The sequence below is a fragment of the Saccopteryx bilineata genome, chromosome 1 (genome assembly GCF_036850765.1).
Source record: "Saccopteryx bilineata isolate mSacBil1 chromosome 1, mSacBil1_pri_phased_curated, whole genome shotgun sequence".
Taxonomy (NCBI): domain Eukaryota; kingdom Metazoa; phylum Chordata; class Mammalia; order Chiroptera; family Emballonuridae; genus Saccopteryx; species Saccopteryx bilineata.
In genome coordinates this window covers 102,830,402-102,855,168 of record NC_089490.1, presented here as the reverse complement: position 1 = coordinate 102,855,168, position 24,767 = coordinate 102,830,402, and the positions used below count along the sequence as shown (strand labels likewise).

The 24,767-nt window shown below is 41.5% G+C and overlaps 1 protein-coding gene across 4 annotated transcripts in view; it reads right to left on the bottom strand.

The window, feature by feature from the left end:
- Positions 1 to 24,767, bottom strand: part of ANO4 (anoctamin 4) — a 428,231-nt gene that overhangs the window by 24,910 nt on the left and 378,554 nt on the right. For all 4 annotated transcript variants that reach the window (XM_066262603.1, XM_066262613.1, XM_066262620.1 and 1 more), the window contains 7 exons: positions 15,576 to 15,612; positions 13,235 to 13,346; positions 12,236 to 12,293; positions 11,999 to 12,096; positions 9,667 to 9,809; positions 2,581 to 2,733; positions 1,624 to 1,771 (listed from right to left, as the gene is read on the bottom strand). In XM_066262603.1, the coding sequence (XP_066118700.1) occupies positions 1,624 to 1,771; positions 2,581 to 2,733; positions 9,667 to 9,809; positions 11,999 to 12,096; positions 12,236 to 12,293; positions 13,235 to 13,346; positions 15,576 to 15,612 (749 nt within the window). The remainder of the gene's footprint in view (positions 1 to 1,623; positions 1,772 to 2,580; positions 2,734 to 9,666; positions 9,810 to 11,998; positions 12,097 to 12,235; positions 12,294 to 13,234; positions 13,347 to 15,575; positions 15,613 to 24,767) is intronic.

Below are 24,767 nucleotides of genomic sequence, written 5' to 3'. Positions count from 1 at the left end.
TTTGTTTTGAGAATCAGATACAAAACATATGTGAAAGTGGCTTGAAAATAGTTAAGTGTTCTTTAGGCTAAGGCAAGCCGAGAATTTTGACAACAGTTACCGTCGGAAAGAAGTGCATGGGTAGCACAACAGACGTCTCTAAAGCTCTCAGAATGGGATGGTGTGCTTTTTTAGAGTTGCTAGATAATTAGTGTTTAATGGCCACATGGTTATTTTAGTAAAGAACTTTATAAAAGCCTCTTCAAATAGCTGGACTGTGAGCTTTATTGCATTTGATCATTTAAGCCTTAGAGTAGCAATTTTTCAACCAGTGTGCTGCATGAATTTTTAAAACATCCAATACCTGAGTAGTCAGGAGCCCTGACCTCTTTTCCCTTAGATGGTCAAATTTAATAAATGACAGCAGCCAACACAACAATAATTGTCTGGTGTAAATGAATCAAAACTATACCTATTTTTATTTTTTGTCAAAGAGGCAATAAAATAGATTTTTTTGGTGTGCCACAGAATTTTAGTAATTAGTTTATGTGTGCCATGAGATGAAAAAGGTTAAAAATCACTGCTATAGAGAATGAATCAGTTTGGCTCAGACTAGTAAACTGGAAGGCAAGGCTTTTTGGGGCATTGAAAAGACCCAGTGATCCCAACACACACCCCATTCTGACCAACAGACACGTAAACCCCACAGTTTGAATAGGTTATTTTGACATTAGCCAAAAAGGGACTTTTCTTCCATGAAAATATGTTAAAACTTCCTGTCTTTTTTTCCAAGGGTAAAGCAATGATGTTACAATTTTGCCAAGGCCTTCTCTGATCAGGAACACAAAGCCCTGGTTTTGGGAACCATGGAAGTGATGCCACAGAATTGAGCTCCCAGGGGCGTCAATGTCACTCAATTTTCCCGCAGTAATATGGACACTGGTCAGGTAAATATACTCATTTTACATATATACTGCTCACAAAAATCAGGGGATATATCTAAATGAATATGAAGCGATAAAAAAAGCATTTGATTTTTTTTTATTAAACAAGAACATTAGAAAAGCAAATGACAAGTCAAAGAAAGTTGTTCGACTATGCAAATGAGATGTAAAACCAACTTTTATTTCATTGGTGAAAATGCACCATACAAAAGAGTGAAAAGTACTGGAGTATCTGCACGTTCTCTGATCCCCTAATTTTTGAGAGCAGTATTTATCAAGTACCTCACAGGTGCTCAGTACAAGGTTCCATATTTCCCAGGTAGAATTTGCTGAGTCAAGATACAAAGACACAACTATCCTTTTGCATAAAAATGGCATAAATATACACTACATCACGTACTACTGATCTGCTACACACATAATAATACCACATCACACATCTCTGAATCGATATTGGTTAGGGGCTGGGGGAAATGATTAATTGTTGCTCTTACATTGGATTCCATTTAAAACTTGTCTGACTTGTATGACCCCCCACCCCCTTGGCTGAAAGTGTTATAATTCCACCTCTCCCACCTCCGGACTTCTTGTCCTGGGTTTGTGTCCTCTGTACTCCACTGTAGAGGCTTCTGTCTGAGTGTCCAACACCACACAATGGCTAAGCAATGGGGATTCCATGATGGTTTTAGAGCAAACTTACTTTTGCCCAGCTTCTCCTTGGCCTGCACAAGGTCCATACTTATAAGCATACACCAAGCGAGGGATAAAGTCAGATGTTATCGCTATGACAAATGCATTTGTAATAACAGAGAGAATTCCAATGCCTTCAAGAATTCCATACCAAATTCCTATTCAAAGAGAAGTATTGTATTAATTCCAGACACACAGCAGCAGAGGGAATAAGGATAAAATGAACTGGCGTAACTAATTTTCAACAGTCCTTTCCGAGGGTCCTTTCATGTTCCCAAATACTAGCATTTGCAAACAGGAGTTAAGAATTTGTACTTTCATGCACCTGCCATTGAAGGAGTGTCGGTGAAAGTGCCAATGCTCCTGACTTCAAAACTCAATCCGGATCAGGCATAAGTAAACTCTGGTCAATGATAAGGCGTCCAACCCCCTCTGATGAGACTAGCACGTGCAATGCCATCTGCCATCAGCTCCTTAGAGGTACAGACAGGGGCCCTCTAGATCATCTTGATTGGCCCCGTTCCTGACACACTGACCCAGAGTAGGTGCTCATGGAATGTGTGTTCATTTCACATAGAGGCTGAAGGACCACTGTGAGCCAAAGGAACCCACACTCAATCTTTACATTTAGGAAAGAGCAAAACAAAGTTAGGCTGATGGAAAATCTACTTTGTAAAGAAAATAAGGGGTAGTCAAAATTTTAGATTCCAAAGGCTTCAGACAGAAATAACTAATTGAGAATCTGTTTAAGTCAAATTCTCTAGCACTGGAAATCATCAATATCCAAAATAGGCAGCTTTATGTCTTACCCGGTATTATTTAAAGCTGACAGAATTATTCTTTTGTAAGAGTTAGTTGAGTCAACTTACATAGAAACTGTAAGTAAAAATCTAAAGTCGGTGGCTGTTTATATTCTATCTACCAGATGGTTAATATCTTTTAAAACACATATCCAAATCCAACTTACCTATGTCTTTTGCCCTTGAAGCTAAAGGTCGCCTCCATTGTGTGACAAATTTGTAAGCATCCAGCCGAATTTCAATTATGTTATTCAGTAAGGCCAGAAGTGGTGCTAGGGGAAAAGCTGCCACAAAGATAGTTGTGAATCCAAACTGGAGAACTAGGGAGAAAAAGGAAACAGTGTATTGGCTTCCCATGACTTTTTTCAAAAGGACAATAATATGAGTGTGTTATTGTTTTAACCTACATTTCTCCCCAATAGCAAAGCCCAGGGAACAGAAAGGTGGGCAGATCCTGAGAAAAGAGGCACCCCTGGCTCCGGAAGCAATGGCATCCTAACAGCAATGATCATACCTAGGGTCCAATCTTGTTTTCTGAATACCATTCTCTAGTAAAGGGACCAGAGATTCATGGAAAAATGTTTGGTTGCAGAGCTGTGGCAGGGAAGATATGAGTTAAGCCCAGAATATCATGTGATGTCATGTAGTAAGGAAGGAAGTACTTGAAAAATGATAGGACACAGGACATATTTGAAGGAGAACCCAGTGGCCAAAGCTAGAACAGTTTTTGCAACAAAAATGATGGTATTGGATTATAACCTAACTACTAAGTGTCTGCATCCTTACTGGTCTAAGTAAGTGATTGAATAAATAACTAAATGGGGGTTAAAGTGGCCATTCTGCCCTATGGTTGAATCTTAATTGATAAATGTAGAAGGAATGATAAAAATACCTTCTATATTGATAAAGTATTATGGTAATGATTGCTGAAGGCAAGAACAATTTAAAGAATGTTAAAATTAGCAGAGAGAAGCGTAGTTGTATATTATTATTTTCCCATGTTATTTATTAATTACAAAGGGATTTAAATTAGTATCTTTATAATGGAGAAACTCGGTAGACATTACTTTAACCAAGTGATCAAAGTTAGTATCACCAGTAACAGAACACACTGACAACATATACCCGAGATGATCCGCTAAGGCGGATACAAAATCATTGCTTGGTACTTTTGCCAAAAATGCATAGCCTCAACCTAATCACAAGAATATATTACACTCTCAAATTGAAGGGCCTTTATAAAACTATTGACCAGTAATCTTCTGTCAAGATCATGATAATGCCAAGATAATGAAAAAGAAAGACTGAAGAACTGCCTCAGACTGGAGAAAACTAAGGAGATGACAGCATCTAAATACAATGTGGAATCCTGGATGGATCATGGACAAGAAATAAAATAGTGGAAAAACTGGCATATAAGTGATCTCATACAGAACTTGTCTTTCTCTGACTTATCTCATTAGCATAATGTGCTCAAGGTCTAACCAAGTTGTTGCAAATGGCAGGATGTCCTTCTTTTACAAAGCTGAATAATATTACATATTACTTCTTCTTTATCCACTCATCCGTTGATGAACACTTTGGTTATTTCCATATATTGGCTCTCACTGTGAATAATGCTGCACTAAACACGGAAGTTGAATATATATCTTCAATATCTTGTTTTCATTTTCTTTGTGTATATAACCAGAAGTGTAATTGCTAGATCATATACATACAGAAGATTTTTAGAGCAGTGAAAGTACTTTGCATGATATAAAAATGCTAGATAGATGTCATTATAAATTTGTCTAAACCCACAGAATGTCAAACACCAAGAGTGAACCCTGAAGTAAACTGTGGTCTTTGGGTGATTATGTTATTATAGGTTCATCCTTGGTAAAACAAACAAACAAACAAACAACAAAAAAGACCCCATACAGTTTTGGTGAGGGACCCTGATAGTGTGGGAGGCTATGCACGTGTAGGGGACATATGGGAATCTCTGTACCTCCCTCTCAACTTTGTGCTAAACCTAAAACAACTCTAAAATTATAAAGTCTTAAAAACATTCAATGAGAGGTTGGCTTCTGGTTAAGATGGCAGAGTAGGTAAACTCTGTGCTCTCTTCCTCCCACATCACAATTACAACTCAATTATAAAGCAGCCATCATTGAGAACCACCTGAAGACCAGCTGAACAGAAATCCTCTAACCAAGGATGGAAAGAAGGAGCCACATCAATAGTAGGAGGGGTAGAGACAGAATGGGCGGATCGCACACCCAACATGTTGGGATTATGATTTGGGAGGGACAGCTTGGCTCTAGAGGTCCCCCATGAGAAAAGAGGAGTTCCAGTCCCACACTGGGCTCCCCAGACCAGGGCACAAGTACTGGGAAGAGGAGTCCCCATAACCTCTGGCTGTGAAAACCAGTGGGAATTGTGTCTAATATAGACAGAGGGCTGCTAGAGACCCATTTGCTCCTCTTTTTTTTTTTTTTAGAGGAGGGGAGGCAGAGAGACAGACTCTACATGCACCCCTGATGGATCCACCTGGCAAGCCCCCTATAGATGCTCTTCTGATCTGGAGCCATGGCTCTGTTGCTCACCAACAAGCTATATCAGCCCCTAAGGCAAGGCCATGGAACCACCCTTAGTGCCAGGGCCAACTTGCTCAAATTGAACCATGGTTGCAGGAAAGTAAGAGAGAGAGAGAGAAGGGGAAGGGGTGGAGGAACAGATGGTGGCTTCTCCTGTGTGCTCTGACCAGGAATCGAACCTGGCACTTCCACAGGCTGGGCTGATGCTCTATTAATGAACCAACTGGCCAGGGCCCCAGTTGCTCCACTTAAAGGGCCCATGAACAGACTCACAAACTCTCTTGCACTTAGCTTACTGCAGAGCAGCAGCTCAAAAGCATCAGGGACATAAGGGGACTAAGTAAATTGACTAACTTTAGAGCAAGAGCTGGAGGGGAAGGGGTTGGGGCATCTCCTTTCCTGGAATAGAAGCACCATTGTTCTTTTGTTGAGCTCGTCTCCCACTCAGCTGGCCTCGTGCTGCCTGGTGCCAAATACGTGCTCTGTTAGCCTGGCTCGCACCATTCACCTCACCCAACTTGCTTGCCCATCTGAGTCTCTTCCAGTGGCTCCTCCAAACAAGGGCCCTCCCGCGGCTCATGCTTCATACTTTTGCCTAATTTCTTAAAGGTCTACAAACTCCACAAGCAGCAGCCAGCCTCAGCATGCCTTATAGCTCTTGGTAAGTGTCCCCAAACCCAGTACAAGTGGTCACCAGTCTCAACTTGCATTGTAACTTCTGTCAGGTGGCCCAAGCCTGGTAAGTCTTGGCCTGAAACATAGGTTCAACTGAACAGCCACAAGTCCAGCAAAAGTTCTGGCTGGCCTCAGCTCACATCGTAGTGCCTAGCAAAGGGTCCCAAGCATGGCACAGTGGAAGATGACCTTGATTCACAGCATAGCTTCTCCTAGCACCTTCAAGCTCAGCACAAGTAGCAACCAACTGCAGATAAGTTTGTCCCTTCTACCAAGAAATCCCAAGCTCAACACAACAGTGGCTGGCCTTGGCCTACACCAGAGCCCCTCCCAGGAGGCTCAACATCCAACACACCTGGTGGCTGCCTTTAAGACCATACCAGAGCACCATCTAACAAGCTCCACAAACGACACACTGCTTTTACCCAACATAGTATTTGAAGTCCTATCCACAGCAATCACACAGGAAAAAAAATAAAAGGCATCCAATTAGAAAGGAAAAAGTAAATTTGTCATTATTTTCAAATAATATAGTTTGCAATTGCACTAAATTCATAAAGCACCTAGGGATAAATCTAATCAAAATTGTACAAAATCTGTATATTAAAATCCATAAAAATTGCTGAGAAAAATGTGAAAAGAAATAAATGCAGAGATATATCATTTTCATAGATTATAAAAAGCCCTAAATTCTCCCCAAGTTGATCTAGGGGTTCAATTCAATCCCAACCAATTCTTTGGTAAGATTTTTGTATAAATTAGATACCTGATCCTAAAAGTTATATAGAACATTTTTAAGAAGCATTAAGTTGAAACTTCTGTCCATTAAACTATATCGTCAAGAGGGTAAAAAGTCAGCCACCAACCAGGAAAGAATATTTTATTTACCCCCACAAACACACACACACATACAGATACGATTTTATAAATCACCAAGAAAAAAACAACAACAAAATATTGGTTTGAAGGGGAATTCACAAACAAGGATATTCAAAAGACCATAAGCATATGGAAAGGTGCTCAGCATTATTAATTGCCATGACATTTCAAATTAAAACTATGATGAGATACTGCTACATATCAACCAGAATAGCCAAAGTTTTCAGAAGGATGACACTAATAAGTTTTAGTTAGTATGTGGCATAACTGAAGCTCTTATACTGCTGGTTGGAGTGTAAATGGATACAACCCACTTTTGAAAACTTTGCAAGTGTCTGCTGAACATCATCCACAAATGCATATCTATGACCTAGTAACTATACTCCTATATAAGTTCCCTTCAGAAATCTGTACTTATATTAACCAAAGCACACATACAGAAATGTTACAGCTCTGTGATTTGTAAGAGACCCCTCCTAGAAACAATCCATCTATCTATTACCAGAAGAATAAATGGATAAATAATAGTGAATTCCTATTTTCAGGAGCCTAGAAGATCTGTAAACTCACAAAATAGTTTGTCTATTGGCACACTGATGCCTGCACTCCCACAGGTAAACTTTCCTGTTTTTTTTTCTTTAACCTCAACTCAATAGTCTTTTGATTTCTGTTAAAATGCATCTATCTAGTACATGAACCTTGAGCAATGTTCAGATGTACATGATATGGGATGGTTGCGGGATTGGTTGGTGGGGGTAAGGGTGTTCTTTGGAGGGCAGAGGACAAAGTTGGGGAGTATCTGGGAGTGAAAATGCAAAAAAGTATGACTGAAGGAGAGGTGGGAGAGGGTATCAAAGACAAACTGTGCCTCTTTTATCATTCTGCTTCAGACACACATTCTAGAATACTATACAGCAATGAACAGTTGTTCCCTGTAACAACATGGAAGAATCTAAGAAACATGATATTGAATGAAAAAAGTCATTTACAAAAGAGTATTGTACAATTCCACATACATGGAGATCAAAAACAGGCAAAATTAATATATGGTGTTAGAAATCAGGAAAGTGGTTAGGGAGGGTGTTACGACTGGGAGAGGAGAGGAGAGAGCCTCTTCGATACGGGCAATATTCTGTTCCTTGATCTAGCTCACAGGATGGCAAACATTTCCTGTAAAGAGCCAGACAGTAGATATTTCCGGCTATTCAGGCCATACAGTCTCCCTCAAAACAACTCAGCTCTGCTGCTGTAATGCAAAAGCAACTACAGATAATATGTAAATAAATCTGTGTTTCTGTGTGCCGATAAAATGTTATTTACAAAAACAGGCAGGGGACTGGATTTGGCCTATGGGCAGTAGTTGGTAACCCCTCTCCTACACAGACTGGTTTCATTTGTGTGAAAATTCATTGATCTGTACACATGATCTATATACTTTTCTCACTATATATTATATATCAATGAGTAAATTTAAAAAATATAACAAAGCAGAAAGTCATTAAGAAATAAAGCAGCAAGAACAGAAGTGAGTAGTTAGAATTCACTGAGACTTGTTTCTTGTTGCAAAGATGGCACAGTATTTGGAGCACTCCAGTTCTAGCCACATAAAAGCTTCTTTGCAAGCACTCAATATACCAACATTATTGGTTCATTTTCTTCTTTATGGGAGAGGCATCCATGAAGAAGCCTCAAAGTGATCATTTCTCTTAATGAATTCTCTCTATTAAGTTTTATTATTAATGACCACATTGATTTTTTCTCCAAGTTCTATTGCTCTACCATTTGATAAGTGAAATTCTGAAAACATCAGTAGAGCAGGCATCCCCAAACTACGGCCCACGGGCTGCATGTGGCCCCCTGAAACCATTTATACAGCTCCCGCCGCACTTCCAGAAAGGGGCACCTCTTTCACTGGTGGTCAGTGAGAGGAGCACTGTATGTGGCGGCCCCCCAACGGTCTGAGGGACAGTGAACTGGCCCCCTGTGTAAAAAGTTTGGGGACCCCTGGGCATAAGCAATCTAAGAAATATTAAACATCAATTCTACTGCTCTTTTAATTTTCAAGTTCCCCAGAAAGAACTGCTTTCTTCAGAAGTAATACAACTGGCCCATACCTACCCCTAACTTCCGCCCCAATGTTACAAAGCTAGAACATGATTTTAAAAAAATATACACTCAATAATTATGCAAAGGGATTTTGTTAGCTTTTCTCTCCCAGGAGATAAGATTAAGAAAATAATCATTATAAGGTCACATGTACCAAGGGCATGCTAGGAGCCGGGCATTGTCCTAAACCCTGTCTACGCATTAGCTCATGTAATCCACACAGAGACCCTGTGAAATAGTCTTATTATCCTCACTTTAGAAATGAGGAAATTAAGATAAAGAGGGATTAAGTAATTGCCCAAGGTTTCATAGTTAATAAGGGACAGGTCTGAGATATGAACCCAGATCATCTGCTAGCATACTCTTCGTTGCATGTTCGGTAAATAGCTTGGCTTTGATTATAAAGACATCTGGTTTCTTAAGTTAAAGTGTAGCATAGCTTCAGCCATCCTGGCTTCCTGCCAACACCTCCAGGAGAAACGACTGTCCCCATTATGCCCCCTACTGATTCATACTGCAGCATCTTATGACAGCTTATTCTACGTATTCTTTGTCTCCCTGGCTTCCCCCTCTAGCCTGTGCACGCCTGGAAAAGTGGGACTCTGCTTTATTCCTTCTCGTATCTCTAAGTGCCAAGCACAGTGTCTGCCTGTACATGAATGGCTCAGGAGATAATCTGCTCAGTGAATTGATTATACCATGAGTGAGAACTCCTTTTTTTTTTTTTTGTTTCATCAAGTTTTCCAACTCATTTTTGTCCTCTGGTGATTTATTACAGCAGACAGGACACAAGATCATGACAAGTTTGATGTGACTAAAGAAGGCTTTGGGCACCATCCCTGTGGACTCACTTTCTTCAAGAAAGACACTCCTTCCTCTATGTTTGGCTCAAGAATTGCCACACACTGATGGCCTAACTGCTTTATGTTCAGTTGCATGTAGCTAGAGAGCTAGAATTTGCATGTATATGAAAAATGATAAAGGATAAAAGGATAGAGTAGAATGTGTCCATACTCATTTCTAAGTACTCATCAAAGAGTCCGTAGGCATTCATTGGCTGCAGGTTGTAGTCCTTTTCCCATTGTGGGAAACGTATCTTCCTTTCGGCCCCGTGTTCCTGTCGCACTTTCCTTCTAGTCCACCAATTCTGAATTAACCTGCACAATGAGATCAGTTAAAAAAAAAAAAAAAGTAACTGTTCATAAGACTCGAGGCATAAGAAATAGGAGGATCTGAATACGGACTCACAGTTTAAAAAACAAAGAGAAAAAACAAACAAAGTGAGGTCAGGCTGCCTAGGAAATAGAGCCGTGGATGAGGAAGAGAATAACAAGGGAAGCTGTGCGTCATGTGAGTACAGAGTGATTGAGGAACTGGTTTTAATTATTCACGACACTGTCTCATGCTCAGTGTTGCCTATGCAGATTGGAGAAAGGACTGAGAACATCTATAACCCAAACCCCCAGTAGAAAAGGAACAGCCAGATATCTGAGAAGAGGAAGACTTGGCTCAGCTGGCTAACATAGGACCCATGAGCAGTCGCACCACATGGGTGCTGACCCGTGTAGTCGGATTGAGGGGGACGGGGTGCTAGAGAATCTGCAGTCCCACAAAATGCTCTCTCTCTCGGCATGTGGAAGCTTACAGTGCCACCATCAGACTTGCCTGCTCTGGGCTTGAGCTCGACAGGGGTTCTGACTCCCAATAAAATGCATCTCACCCTGAGGAGGTCAGAGCATTAATCCTTAGCAGCCCATGGGAGCGCATCTTATGCTATGAGACAGGGCTGAGGAATGGGGGTGGGGTGTGCTGTAGGGGATAAGAAAAAGGTTAAAGGGTTTCTGGGAGTGGATATGCCAAAAAAAAACCCCAAACAATAACAAACAAACAACAACAACAAAACAAATGGAAAATAAAGGAAATAAGGGGATGGGTAACACAAACTGTGCCCACTCCACAGTTCTTTCTGTTCTATGTCCACATTACTAGAAGATAAAATATAGGTCCCTTAATGTCCACAATGTTTTTGATAAATTATGGTTTTTACTTTAAAGTAGAATATAATGCTTCTAAAGTTTTAATTATATGTTTTATTTTTAAAAAGTTTTATAGAAAACAGAGGTATTGAACAATTGGCTTAGTGACAGAGCATGGGCCCTGCGTGTGGATATCCCAGGTTCAATTCCCAGTGAGGCACACAGGAGAAGTGCCCATCTGCTTCTTCACCCCTCCTCCCCTCTTACTTCTCTCTCTCTCTCTCTCTCTCTCTTCCTTTCCCACAGCCATGGCTCAATTGGAGTGAGTTGGCCCTGGGTGCTTGAGGGTTCATAGCCTTTGCCTCAGGCACTAAGAAGAGCCTGGTTGCTGAGCAATGGAACAGTGCCCCATGGGAAGAGCATTGCTCCCTAGTGGCCTTGCCAGGTGGATCCCAGTCAGGGCTTATGTGGTAATCTGTCTCTGCCTCCCCTCTCACTGAATAAAAAAACAAACAAAAAACATTTGGAGTGAGTATTCTCTTCTACTAGATTTATTTTTAGAAAATTACCAGGAGTGGTTCTGATAGGGAGCTAAGAGACAGATGACTTTTCAAAGTGAACCAAGTCCTAGCTCATTTTTCTGCCCCAGTGGTCCTCCCTGGCACGTGGAGCTCTCTACAGAGACACTGAGATAGCAGTGAAATCAGCAGATGTGGAGTTAAAGGAGAAATAGAAGTGTTGCTGATTTATGTTCCTTTCAAACTTAACTGACCAGAGCTGAGCAAACACAGCAGACTTCAAGGTTATCCTTACACAGGTGATGCATGTTTTGGACCACTGTCATCAACATAAACTATTATCAGGAGGTTATCTTTTTCCTGGTTAAGATATGCTGCCTTAGAAATACTCTGGTCTCTTTTCTGAACCCCTAAACTTTTCTCTTTTCTGTAAGGGTCTTTTCTGTACAGTCTGAACTTAAGGTAGTTAAAAAAACTGCCATTCTTGATTTATTGCTGGGATCAGGGAGTAGAAATCTAGTTAATATTAGTTGAGACTTGTAATGCTGGAGCTAAAGGGGTCAGAGATATCATTTAAAGCGGGCACATGCAAGTATCCAATATTTAGAGGCCTAATCTTCTGAAAAAATATTCACTTTTATTCACATGACTTGTACTAGTCTTCCAAACGAGCCAATGTTTATTATTTTCATGAATGTCTTTGACTACCTGAGTGTAGACACTTATCCTCAGGTATGCATGCACCCTGGCTTAGCCGCCCAGTCTGCATTGCTTATCTTATTGCCACGCCCAGAAAAGCCGATAATGAGCAATGCTGCCTCTCAGCCACAGACCAGACGGGAAGGTACTTACGGGTAGCCAAGTTCCATGAAATTATTCCAGGTCTGCTTTAGCACCATTATAATACCCATCTGCATACAGAGATCAATAAGGCATCCACTAGGGTGGCACTGCGAGGTAAGCAAACACAGAAATTCAAGAATCAGTGGAAAGGAAGAAAGGGTGTCTGGTGTCTAATCTGCACCAAGTTGCCCTAAGGCTGTTTCATGCAGGTCTTTAGGAAACAAAGAATGATGGGAGAATACAGACCTCTTCTAGTCTCCACCTGTTTATCAGCCTCAAGTAGGCACCTGGGTGTCCTGCAAATCTTCAACACACACAGAAAAACAGACCGTTAGCATCCGTAGGTCCAAGCCTTCAGTGAATATTCTATTCAGATCAGCACATCTCGCAATGAAAATGACTGGTACAGTATGTCTCAGGTGGCAGGGAATTAGGAGATTCTCCAGAGCTGTTACTGGGCTGCTGCAGTTCTCTAGGGGAGGGGTTGCAGGTACGCCTCCTCTGGCCTTTCCCTCTGGCTGCCCACCACCGTCCTCAGTGCTTGCTGTGACTTGGGACATTTTCTGCCGAATATCGTGTAAGCAGCACATTCCAATCTTTTTGAATAGTGGTAATGCTGTGTTGTTGTTTTTTCTTTAATCAAATGATTTGACTAGAATTCTATTCTGAAGTACCTAATACTGAGGCAAGGCTGCTGCATTCACCTCAACGAAACCCAATCCTCAGCCCATCCTGGGTTCGCATCTGCTCGGAAATGCTTCCTGGTGTGATGAGTTCACGGGACATGAGTGAACACATAACAAGTCCTAGTAACTGCTTGATTTGGAAGTTACCCAGGCTGTGCCGGCGTCCTATGTCAGCCCCCTCTCCTGCCTGGATGTTCGTCCCTTGTCTGTGAAGTCAGGTCTCTAGGACATGCTGCAGGCCATCCTCCCCCTCATGCCACCTGCTCCTACAGGTGTGAGACCTGGGGCCCTGACTCAGGTGCAGATGAAGTCCACAAGTTTTACATCCATCCTTCTGATGGGCAAATAATTCCCTCCACTTAACCTTACCAAGAAAACATGCATAGGTACTTTTGAGTGAAAGTCATTCCGAGATGGGAATGGAAGGGGAAAGGAGGCGGCTGATCTTTTTACACCTTGTAGAAATCACACTAATGGAGGCACTCCTCTTTTGCCCCTGGTCAGTGACCTCTGAATGCTTTGTCCCCGGCTCAGGTGTGTGGAGCGGTCCGGTTCTTACCTTCCGAGGAAGAACGCGATGTAAAACGTGGAGCTGTTCAGATTGACAAACTGAAAAAGAAACATTTTCAGGGTGAAGCTGTTCTCCCACTCCGACTCTGTGCGGGGCTGTTCTGTAGAGGAAAAGGAAGCAGGGTTGGAAAGGTACCTCGGATGCCCCCTCAACACCCTTCGTGCCCCTCCCAGTGCACACAGGGTGGGAGCAGAGGCGGGCTAGGGAGGCTGCAGGAGACTCAGTTTGCCTCTAGGTGGCGCAGGACGAAGTGGACCATCCATAGAACCCTCAAGCTCACAGACCAGCCCCAACTAGGGTTTGGTGGAAAGCAGCTACTGACTTGTCTGAGTGGGTAGAATATCCAGTTTGTTCCACTGCTATGGGATGTCCAGAAAACCTGGAGTAGAGATAGCTGGGCTGAAGGAGCTTCACTCCCAGTCCTGGCTCCCTCCAGGAGACTGCTTTTTGCTCCTAACTTTTGCCTGTGGGTAAGATCTTTGCATGGCCGGGTCCCCTCCCAGCTCTTGATAATTATTTGGTCTTGACTTCTATTGCTAATGAAATACCAGATGTCATGGGGGGAGAGGGAGTCAGGCCCCTATTCCAGAATGCTGAGAGTAATTGACTTCTTTCTTGGTCACCTTCAGCCCCCATGTTTCATTCTCATGGACAAACACCCACAACCTCATCTTTAGAGCATTTACTGTACATCACCACCTGTGTCTTATAATTTCCTGACTGCACTCAAATGCCAATTCTCATCTTATATTTTGCCTTTCATAGAGCAAATGCTCTTTGCACACTGTGATAGGAAAATATGGACCAAACCTCCAACTTGACATCTCATGTCAAATGCACTCGTTCTTCCCCGGGAGCTCTACCTACATCCCCAACGTCACTTTCCCCGTTTCCACATTCCCTGAGCTTCTAATTGCTCATTTACCATTTCCACCCATTCATCCCTTTTCCACGAAATTATAACTCAAAATGTTCCCTAGGAACATATCAGAGAAGGGAGAGGAGGAAGAAAAGAATCCGATTTCAAATGGTTTACATGTCAATTTTGGAACAAGGCTGCACTGCTGTGGAAGGAAGAAAAGAAAAAAGGATTCTTAAAGGGTTTTAGCTTTATTTCATTTCTGCTGCTGAATTATTGGTTACATAGGAAGGTCTTCCAGGTTGTCAGCCAGCTGGGTAGGTTCCCAGATGTCCCAATCACAGCTGGACTGGGGCTGAGCACTGGCATCTCTGCCAGCCTGGATCGAGGTGCCACTGGCAACAGCCTACCAAGGCACAGCTACCTCTTTCATAGATAGAGACCTGTTTCTATCCATCTGGCAAGGGATGATGTTGATAGAAGATTTCAATGACATCAAAGGAGATAGGCCAGCTCTGTATTGGGCACACAGAAGCCCTCAATAAATGGCATCTTGATTAAAATGATTATTATAAATAAAAACATGTGTTTTCCCCCCTCTGGTCAAGCTACATATATATGGGGATGCACTAAAACGGGTTACGTTTCAGCGCATGAAATTCTCTTACACAGCAGAATAAAATGACTAATATCTCAATAATAATAATATTGGGACACTTTTTTTAAAATTTTTATTTATTGATTTTAGTTAGAAAGGAAGGGAGTGAGAGAGAGAGAGAGAGAGAGAGAAACATGGATCTGCTCCTGTATGTGCCCTGACTGGGAATCAAACCGGCAACCTCTGTGCTTTGGATGATCCTCTAAACAACTGAGCTATCTGGTCAGGGCCAAGGGATGCTTTCTACATATATATTGAAAAGGTAGAAAACATACAGTGCATAGCTGGCTACCTGGCTGTTCTAGTGCTTTATGGAGTCAGAGAAATGTTCCTAGGGATGACTCATCCATGTGGATGTTATTTTTACAAATGGTGATATTTTGCCTACCTGCATTCCTTGTAGAAGGCCTCCAACCTACTAACTCTGCTGTGATTTTATTAATATATATCATGAAAACTGGACACATTGTTAAGTAAATAAAAATCAGAGGCAGTGCAAATAAATAGTTTCTCAAATTATTCTGAGCACTTTATACACATGTACTTTTGTGCTACTATATTTTTGTGTGTATTAAAAGAAAACCTACTTTACCTTAGCCCATGATAGACAAAATCTGTGACAAGTTTTAAGTCTTTATATGGAAAAGATCCTCCAGTGGTTAGGCATATTTACAATGTCCTGTTGAGGGCAAGGAAGTCACTGTATGCAATTCAAACTAAAGGGAATAGTTCTTTTCAGCAGTGTTTCAAAAATGGAAAGGTAAATTTCAGACCACAATACTGTGTCATGAAATAAAAAGGATTTCACTTACCTAAATTGGTCAGAAAGAGTGCAACTTTTTCATAGAGCTGTAAAATAAATTTCATACATTTAACAAATGAACTGGAGATGTTCTAAAATCTGTAATTATAAAGGAGATAGGTTATCAAGTCAAGAGTGAAAATAATTTCATTCTTCATTCATTGCTCAAACAATGAAACTAAAATGAACAATTATGTCATTTCACAGCAAGAAAGAAAGGTACAATGTCCCGTTTTACTATTTTTAAAATTTCCTTTTAGAGTAATTCTGTGATGACAGGGCTAGCTAATGCCAGCTTGCTAAGTGATGCTGGGCAAGTCACAACATTCCTGGGCCTCAGCATCCCCAATATAAAACCTCAAAGACAGATTTTGATGGCAAGAATATGTACATACTCCTACTGTTTATGGACTGCTGGATTGCCTACTATAGCATTCAAAATACTGAAATGATCACACATTACTGGGAACTCCCATACCTATAAATCCTCTGCTTTTCTGTTAGTGTACTGAAGACATCCTTACCTCACCTAGCTATCTGGTAAAAGGAGGCTCCTGAGAGGGGAGGGGTGTGTGTGTGCGTGTGTGTCTGTGTGCATGCGTGCACACATATATGTATGCAAGTGCAGGGGGTATAGTTCAGGTCACACCCAGCTCTAGGTGATCGATCAGAGAGGGTATAAATTGAGAAAAAGGACGAGTGCCTTCTCTAAAATGAAAGATGATATATAAAAATGAAGTAAAAAAACTAGCCAAATGGATTTGAACAATATGAAAATTAAGATCACGTTTAAAGTAATGAAAGTACTGGTTAAGAGGGATTCCAAGATGGCGACGGAGTAGGTAGACGTTCCAACTGCCACCTCCCAGGACCAAACTGGATTACAACTTAATTTAAGAACAATCGTCTCGAAAAACCAACTTTGGACTAAAGGAAGAGAACTCTATAACCAAGGATCACAGAAGAAGCCACACCGAGACTGGCAGGAAGGACAGAGACACAGAAAGGGCTGCCCTGCTCCCAGGAGCAAGTGGTGGCCCAGGTCCAGAGGAACTCTCACTGCAGGGAGAGTCACCCTGAGAGGTGTGGATGCTCAGACCCAGGCCCGGAGCCCCAGTCTAGAGCCACAGAGCCTAGAAGAGGCGCCCAGACAACATTTGGCGGTGAAAAGAGCAGGGTTTCTGTCTGCGAGAAAGAGACTAAGCTTTCAGAAACGCAGACTCCATCTTAAAGGGCCCATGCAGAAAATCTCATTGACAGTCACTTATTTGGGGCTCTGGTAGAGGGAGAGCTGAGATGACTGGAGTTGCATGAGAAAAGTGTAAAGTTGGAGGCCCAGGGAGAGACACTGTGGGGACAGCCACAGAACCCCTGTGTGAGTCATTCTCCAGTACTGCTGTCGCCATCTTCCTTGGGTGCAGCATCCCCTTTGTGCAGCATCAGTGTGGGGAAAAGCAACTGCTCTGCCCTTAGGAGTTTCTTCTACTCCAGAATGGTGATGGGTCATTCTGAGAGGCCAGGAAGCAGGGGGTGCGTCAATGGCTCAGTTTTCTGGTGTTGAGACCAGAGCATTCCCACACACGCTCCTGACGGTAGGACTGGTGCTTTTACCTCATGGGAGACTCAGTAGAAACTGCCCAGAGTGCAGGCAGACCACACCTCTGGGTCTCAGAGGCCACACGTATTGAGGTCTGTGAAAGAAGTCTGAAAAGACTGACACCTGGGACCGAGGGGCAGAGCCACACCCAGCACCCTTCCTAATTCCTGAATTGCCACAGGCTTTAGACCAGGGGTCTCAAACTCAACTCAGCATGTGGGCCGCAGAGCAAGATCACAGCCGTTCGGCGGGCCGCACTAGGTCTACAAAAGGCAACTGTTACGCAACACTTTTCTCACTGCAGTTGAAAACAAAAAAAAATCAGTACAACAAGCACAATCATACTCTGGTTTCTCTTCAGATCGCATAAATCTTTCGCCTTTTACAAGCACAATCGTACATGCAGTTTACTCAGTGTCACAAAACGACCAGAAACTGTAGTTCACATCACAACTGCTGTTAACTAAGCTAATATCTAGCTAGGATGCTAGAGAAATGAAAAATACAAGTAGGCCCCTAGGCTTACTTAATTTTATCCAAAATATTTTGAACTTCGTGGATTAGTCTGTGGGCCGCACAAAATTGTTCGGCAGGCCGCATGCGGCCCGATGGCCGCGAGTTTGAGACCCCTGCTCTAGACTCTAGCAGAGTTTTTTTCAGTGGCTAAGCCCAATACACAGCCATCAGACAGAGGCTGCATGAGGAGGGACTCAGGGAAACTTGGCCTTTCAAGCAGAACTTCCCTCAGGCCCAGTGTAGATAAAAGCCAGGCTAGGAGTGCAGCTTGGTATTTCCATGTACACCTGGTCCCAGTAGAGGCAGCTACAAACTCTGAATTGCTTGTAGCTTCAAATGGTTGCTGAGGGCCAGTCACAGTCAGTGTCTTCCACTGGTCTGTGCTGGGTCCCTGCCAGGGAGGCCCAAGGCAGGCACATCCAGGGACCAGCTGTAGAAAGCATTGGCTCAGGACCTAACAACCCTTGCTAGAGTGGTATCCTAAGGAAAGCTTCCTCACATGTGGCCCAGCAGAGGCGAGGTCCACTCTCTGTGATCAGCACCGGTACAGTGGCTCATGTGCACTGGATAGGGTGGAGCTTCACAGTCAGCTGGCCTGGATGCTGGATATACTGCGGGGCTAGATTACACAGTGGGAAGGGAGAAACATTTGGAGCATGGACATTTAAAGTGTGGGTCCCTGTGAGTCTATTGTTGGATCTAGTCAAAGGGCTTAGCCACCTTTGGGGGAGCACAGTCAGCCACAGGAGAGGACTCCCTCAGTCTTTCTACCTTAGACCAGGGTCTCACCAGCTGAAAGAACTTCTGCAAAGGGGACTGTCAGCCACACTTGGTCTGAACCTGCTGCTCACCTTGTTGGGGAGAAATAAAATTTGAGTATCCAGCAGTAGCTGAGGGATTAAGCTCTGGAGTAAGGGCCACATTCCCTATATAAGCTCCTGACCAAAAGACCCATGATGTAGGGGGTCCCACTAATATATTCTCAACTTCAGCTGCCCTAACCCACCAAGCATGCAACCTGTAGAGGGATTGGTTGGGTGAGGCCAGTCTGAGTCAACACTACAGCCTTACTACTGAAGACTCTGTAGGAAGACCAGGCAGCTGCAAGAGGAGGAGGAGCAGCTAAAAAGTGGAAACAAATCTTACAGAGCTTGGGGCTCTAATGGAGGCAGAGGAAGCTGATCATTATACAAAGGTTGGCCTCTCCCACACTACCCAGGCACAGAAAATGCAGACACAAACAGCAAAAAGTGCAGTATCTGCAGACTGGTAACCCACAGTGGGTTACAAACAACAGGGGATGCCAACCCAAGAAGAACTAGAGCCAACACAACTGGAAGTGGGTGGCAGACAGCACCAACTCTAGACTTAGCTACCTACACAGGTAGCATGCCCAAAGGTGGAGTCTAGCAGGCACCAGACACTGTTGAGAATAAATACACCCAACAACACAGACATTGCACAGTGTGTAATACACATAATCAAGGTTGACCTTTAGAGCCAGCCAACCTGAAGGGATAACCGTACCCATGAAAAGACCAACTGCATTTAATATTCAAATACAATAAGAGGAAAAACAGTATCCTCAAGAAGCATTTCTAGAACAAGCAGAACAGGTGGCCTGGTACCACCAAGCCCATCTTCTTTATAAAGACACTACAAAAGTTTCAAAGTCAGACAGTGCTACCTAATGCACAGACAAAATGGGCAGACAGAGAAATGCAACCCAAATAAGTCAACAAGAGAAATCCCCAGAAAAAGAACTGAAAGAGCTGGAAGTAACCAAACTACCAGATGCAGAGTTTAAAATAATGATTTTTAGGATGCTCAAGATCTTAGAGCAACAATGGATGGATATAATGAGCACTTAAATAAAGAGATAGCAATAATCAAAAAGGACATTAAAATCATAAAAAAGAACCAGTCAGAAATGACAAATACAACATCAGAAATGAAGACTGCACTAGAAAGAATCAATAGCAGGCTGGATGAAGCAGAGGATTAAATCAGCAATTTAGAGGACAAGATAAACAAAAGCACAGAAGCAGAGCAGCAAAAAGAAAAGAGGCTCAAAAAGACTGAAGGAACTCTAAGAAACCTCTGTGACAACATGAAAAGAAACATCTGCATCACAGGGGTTCCTGAAGGAGAAGAGAAATAACAAGGGATAGAGAACTTGTTTGAAGAAATCATAGCTGAAAACTTCACTAAACTGATGAAGAAAAAAGTCACGCAAGTTCAGGAAGCACAGACAGTCCCATTAAAGAGGAACCCAAGGAGGCCTATGCCAAGACACATCATAATTAAAATGCTCATTAACAAATCAACACACAATAAGCGCTGGCAAGGATGTGGAGAAAAGGGAACCCTCCTGCATTGCTGGTGGGAATGCGACTTGTGCAGCCACTGTGGAAAACAGTATGGAGTTTCCTCAAAAAATTAAAAGTGGAACTGCATTTTGATCCAGCTATCCCACTTTTAGGAATATTTCCTGAGAATACAAAATCAGTGATTCAAAAGAAGATATGGAATCCTATGTTTATGGCAGCATTGTTTACAATAGCCAGGATCTGGAAACAGCCCAAGTGTCTATCAGTGGACGAGTGGATTAAAAAGCAGTGGTACATATATACAATGGAATACTATGCAGCCATGAAAAGAAGAAAATCTTACCTTTTGCAATGGCATGGATGGACCTGGAGATTATTATGCTAAGTGAAGTAAGCCAGGCAGAGAAAGACAAATATTATATGATCTCACTTATATGTGGAACCTAATGAACAAAGTGAACTGAGGAATGGAATAGAGGCAGAGACAGGGTCACAGGGAGCAGAGGGACAGCTGTCAGAGGGAAGGGGGATTAGGGGATGGGATCTGTGAAGGTGAAGGGATTAGTGAAATTATATATACAGAACACAGAGATACAGATAACAGGACAGCAAATCCCAGAGGGAATGGGGGAGGGAGTTAGGGGGAGGGGGGCAAAGGGGGAGTAAAGGGGGACAGAGGGGTAGGGGTGAGAGAGAGTTATATTGTGTGGGACATTTAAATTTATATTAACACAATAAATTAAAATTAATAAAAAATTTTAAAAAAGAAAAAAGTGCAGGTAAAAATATAATAAAAGAAGAATAGCATATTCTTTAAAAAAAAAGAAGAAGAAAGTCCTGGTTAAGATTCCGCAGGCTGGAGTTGTAACTTTACCAGCCAGCAAGCTGCAGGTCTCGGGCACACTATCTCACCTCTGCTTCAGACCATCGTTTTCCTCATATGTGGTTGAGAGTGGGTATTGGACTTGTTGATCTTAAGATACTTCCTAACTTTGGAATTCTTTATCCAAGATTTCTGCTAGCTACAGAGCAGGTAAAATATATACATACGTAACTCAGATTATATGGTTCTAAACCTTAAGCAATGACTAGGTTTGCTATGTAAAGATATAATGAAAATGGCCATAGTGTCTAATCTTGCTAATGGAAACCTCAGACTCTTGGAGTTCAATGTTCAAAGAGATCGGTATAATTTTCAATAAGAAATCCAGTGGTATTGGCCTGACCTGTGATGGCGCAGTGGATAAAGCGTCGACCTGGAAATGCTGAGATCGCCGATTCAAAACCCTGGGCTTGTCTGGTCAAGGCACATATGGGAGTTGATGCTTCCAGCTCTTCCCCATCTTCTCTCTCTGTCTCTCTCCCCCCCCCCTCTCTCTCTCTGTCTCTCTCTCTCTCCCTTTTTCTCTCTTCTCTAAAATGAATAAATAAAATTAAAAAAAAAAAGAAATCCAGTGGTATTATTAAGTCATATACTTCAATTTTATCTGCAAAATGAAATACTGGTAGAATATTTCATTTTTAGAGATTTTTTTAGATAGAGGAAGAAGGAGAGAGAGAGAGAGAGAGAGAGAGAGAGAGATCTGTTCCTATGTGGCCTGATGTGGGATCAACCCTTGCATATTGGGATGATACTCAAACCAACTGAGCTATCCAGCCACAGCTGAAGTTTTTATTTTTTAAGAAAAGAAGTGAAATGAAAACTATTAAGTGCCCCTTAATCAGTCATTAAGAGGCATAATAGTTTGTTGGGATCCAGAATTCTTTCATAAAACAGTAGATTAAGACAGATGGCTTAATGAGATATATTTTACTATTCCAAGCATATTACCTCTTTAAAGTTATTTAATTATTTAATTATCAAGGATAATTAGATTTGACTGGTATGACAACCGTTCTCAAAAAATAACAATTACTGAGTACCCAGTTTATCCTTTATATCTCCCATGTTGGCATACATTCGTCAAAGCGTCTCACTTTGGCACACTCTTCTCAAAGGGGTTGGAAGCTAGTGATATGCCAATGTTATTTTGATTTGGATGCTGAAAATATGGAATTTATAAACAAACTAGCACAGGAGTTGAAATATAGTTAATATTAACCTTTTGAAAAATAAGTATATGGGGCAAAGGAGGGAGCTGTAAACACTTTATATATATGAGCTGAAGACACAAGGCGATGGACAGGGAGGCTGAGTGGCTGCAGCAGGAAGGGCACACAGCCAGAAAGAGTGAGGGTCGGCCCCCGAGCTGCAGGAGTGGTTTCTGCGAAAGGTCTGACTTCTTCTCATTAGGCAGCTGAGACAGACACCATGGTTGGTTTGTTCTGATAAGAGCAGTAGAGAACTGAAGTGTCCAAACTGGATGCTACAATTTGTGAGTATTAAAATCTCTAATGGATGGAAAGCTTTCTGCTATTTAGTATATTTCCAAAGAAGCTACGAGTATTTCTAATCTGATCTTCTCTACTTGATCAATGTATGTGGGCTTGTTCTGGTTTACCTCTTTTTGGAACCAGATTTTGTATGAGTTTTCACTGTTTTCACTAACTGATTCACATTGGTATGGCTGAATGAAAGAAAGGGTAATAACTTTTAGGCTCCTTTTGGGATATATCCTCTGTTGGCATCTTTAGCTAGCAACATTTTGAGATGTTCTTTGATTGCTAGTGAAGCTGAATGGAATTGAAAAAGTGTGACAAGGAGCAAGAAAATGTATTATATTCACTCCATCTTTGAAGTTATTAATTTATATTTTTACTTATTGATTTTTTTGGAGAGAGGAAGAAGGAGAGAGATCGAGAGAGAGAGAGAGAGAGAGAGAGAGATCTGTTCCTGTATGTGGCCTGATGTGGGATCAACCCTTGCATATTGAGATGATCCTCAAACCAACTGAGCTATCTAGCCACAGCTGAAGTTTTTATTTTTTAAGAAAAGAAGTGAAATGAAAACAATTAAGTGCCCCTTAATCAGCCATTAAGAGACATAATAGCTTGTTGGGATCCAGAATACTTTCATAAAATAATATGAATTTTATTTTTAAAGTACACACTAAGTAAGAGTAAGTGTACATCATCAAATCAAGGATACAGGCTTTCCTTACAGGTCTGCTTCTTCAGTTATGATTGGACAACTCTAGCAAAAAGTCAAAACAGGTATGTGACCTATAATACTTATTTAAAAATTAGAGGCTTTCATGAACATAAAAACCAATCTACCTCTAAAGGTTTTTATATTCAACTAATGAAAAAGTATTAATGATTAATGTATAAATGATGATATTCCCCCCAATACCATTATGGCCAAAATTTTAAGTATCTGAAAACAATTTTTATAAGTCTAAAAAAAATCTGTATTATTGGGTCATGAAAATATCTTGAGTAATTTCAAAATCAGTAGTTTAGTTCTAAACTGGTCAAAGCCACATTATAGTTATTAGTTTGTTATCTGTTCTTTATGTGATACTTGCTTTTTTAAGGACTTAATTTTTTTGGTGTTTTTTTTTTTTTTTTTAGCTATTCTAATGAAAATCTTTCCAAACTATATTACACACTTGATTGCCTTCATAATGGAATCTGCAACTTTTCAGGGCATGAGAGGACTGAAAGTGGAGCTGGGTGGGACGTCATCAGAGATGGGCCAGGAGCGAGAGTTGGTTTCTGCACAAAAGGGTTCTGAATGACACTGCTTTGAGAATTCCGATGTACACTTTTTATTTTCTTTTCCTTCCTTTTGCTATGGCTTGTCATATCCCGTCCTTGTCACTATTCTTGCCTTAGTTACTTCCTGTTATACTAATTTGATGTTGGCTGAGAAATCAGCACACCAAAGGTATTCCCACTGTAACTAAATAAATGAAAGTACACTTTAAGGGCATTCATAAGAATAATACAATGTTAGTGTTACTGTGTGGACTCTGCCTTGTCCCTTTTGGTGACTCTGACACCCTTGGTTTTAGAACACATAAAATGCCTACTAGTCTAACACCCAGCACATAGTAGATGCTTTGTAATGTCCATAACTATACATGTTTTTGACTTCCCATGCTCCCTTCTTCATTTTTAGTTTGTTTACTTCCTCTTTTGTTTGTGTCTCATGAAGCAACACTTGCTGGATAAGTGATTTCCAGTTAAATGAAGTGTTACTCTTGGCAACATTGGCACCTGCTCAGAATAAATGAGCATCATGTATTTATAGACTCACTGCACATATATAGAAACTTATTTCTTAAGATGTATAAATTACATTTCAATCAGACATTACTGAAAAGAGATGATAAAAAAAATACAGTAAGTTTTAATTCATTGCATCCTACCTGGCCACAGAATCTTTCACCGCTCTGGCTGTTGGGTTAATTTCACTACGAATCATTTGCCTTCACAACGTGGGGTCAACAATTACCTCTGAGACTAGCTGAGCCATGGAGGGGCGAGTGCGGGGAGTGCCCAGCACCTGCTTTCCTCCACCTGATCAAGCAGCTACACAATCATCACATCAAAATGACCAGCAACTGCTCATTTTTCATTTTTTTAACTTCTGGATTTTGAAACATTTTTTTTCTAAAATAATAAATTCCTGTGTGTTTTAATAATAATCATAATAAACTACCAATATTTTATTAGCTCAGTGATTCCTAGTCTACCTAAGAATCAAATAAACTTCTTCATTACCAGGTAGGTTGGATGCTCTTCAGAATCACCCAGAGTTTATTGTTTATAGAATTTAGGATTGTATAAAGAGCTAGAAATGACTACCTGAATA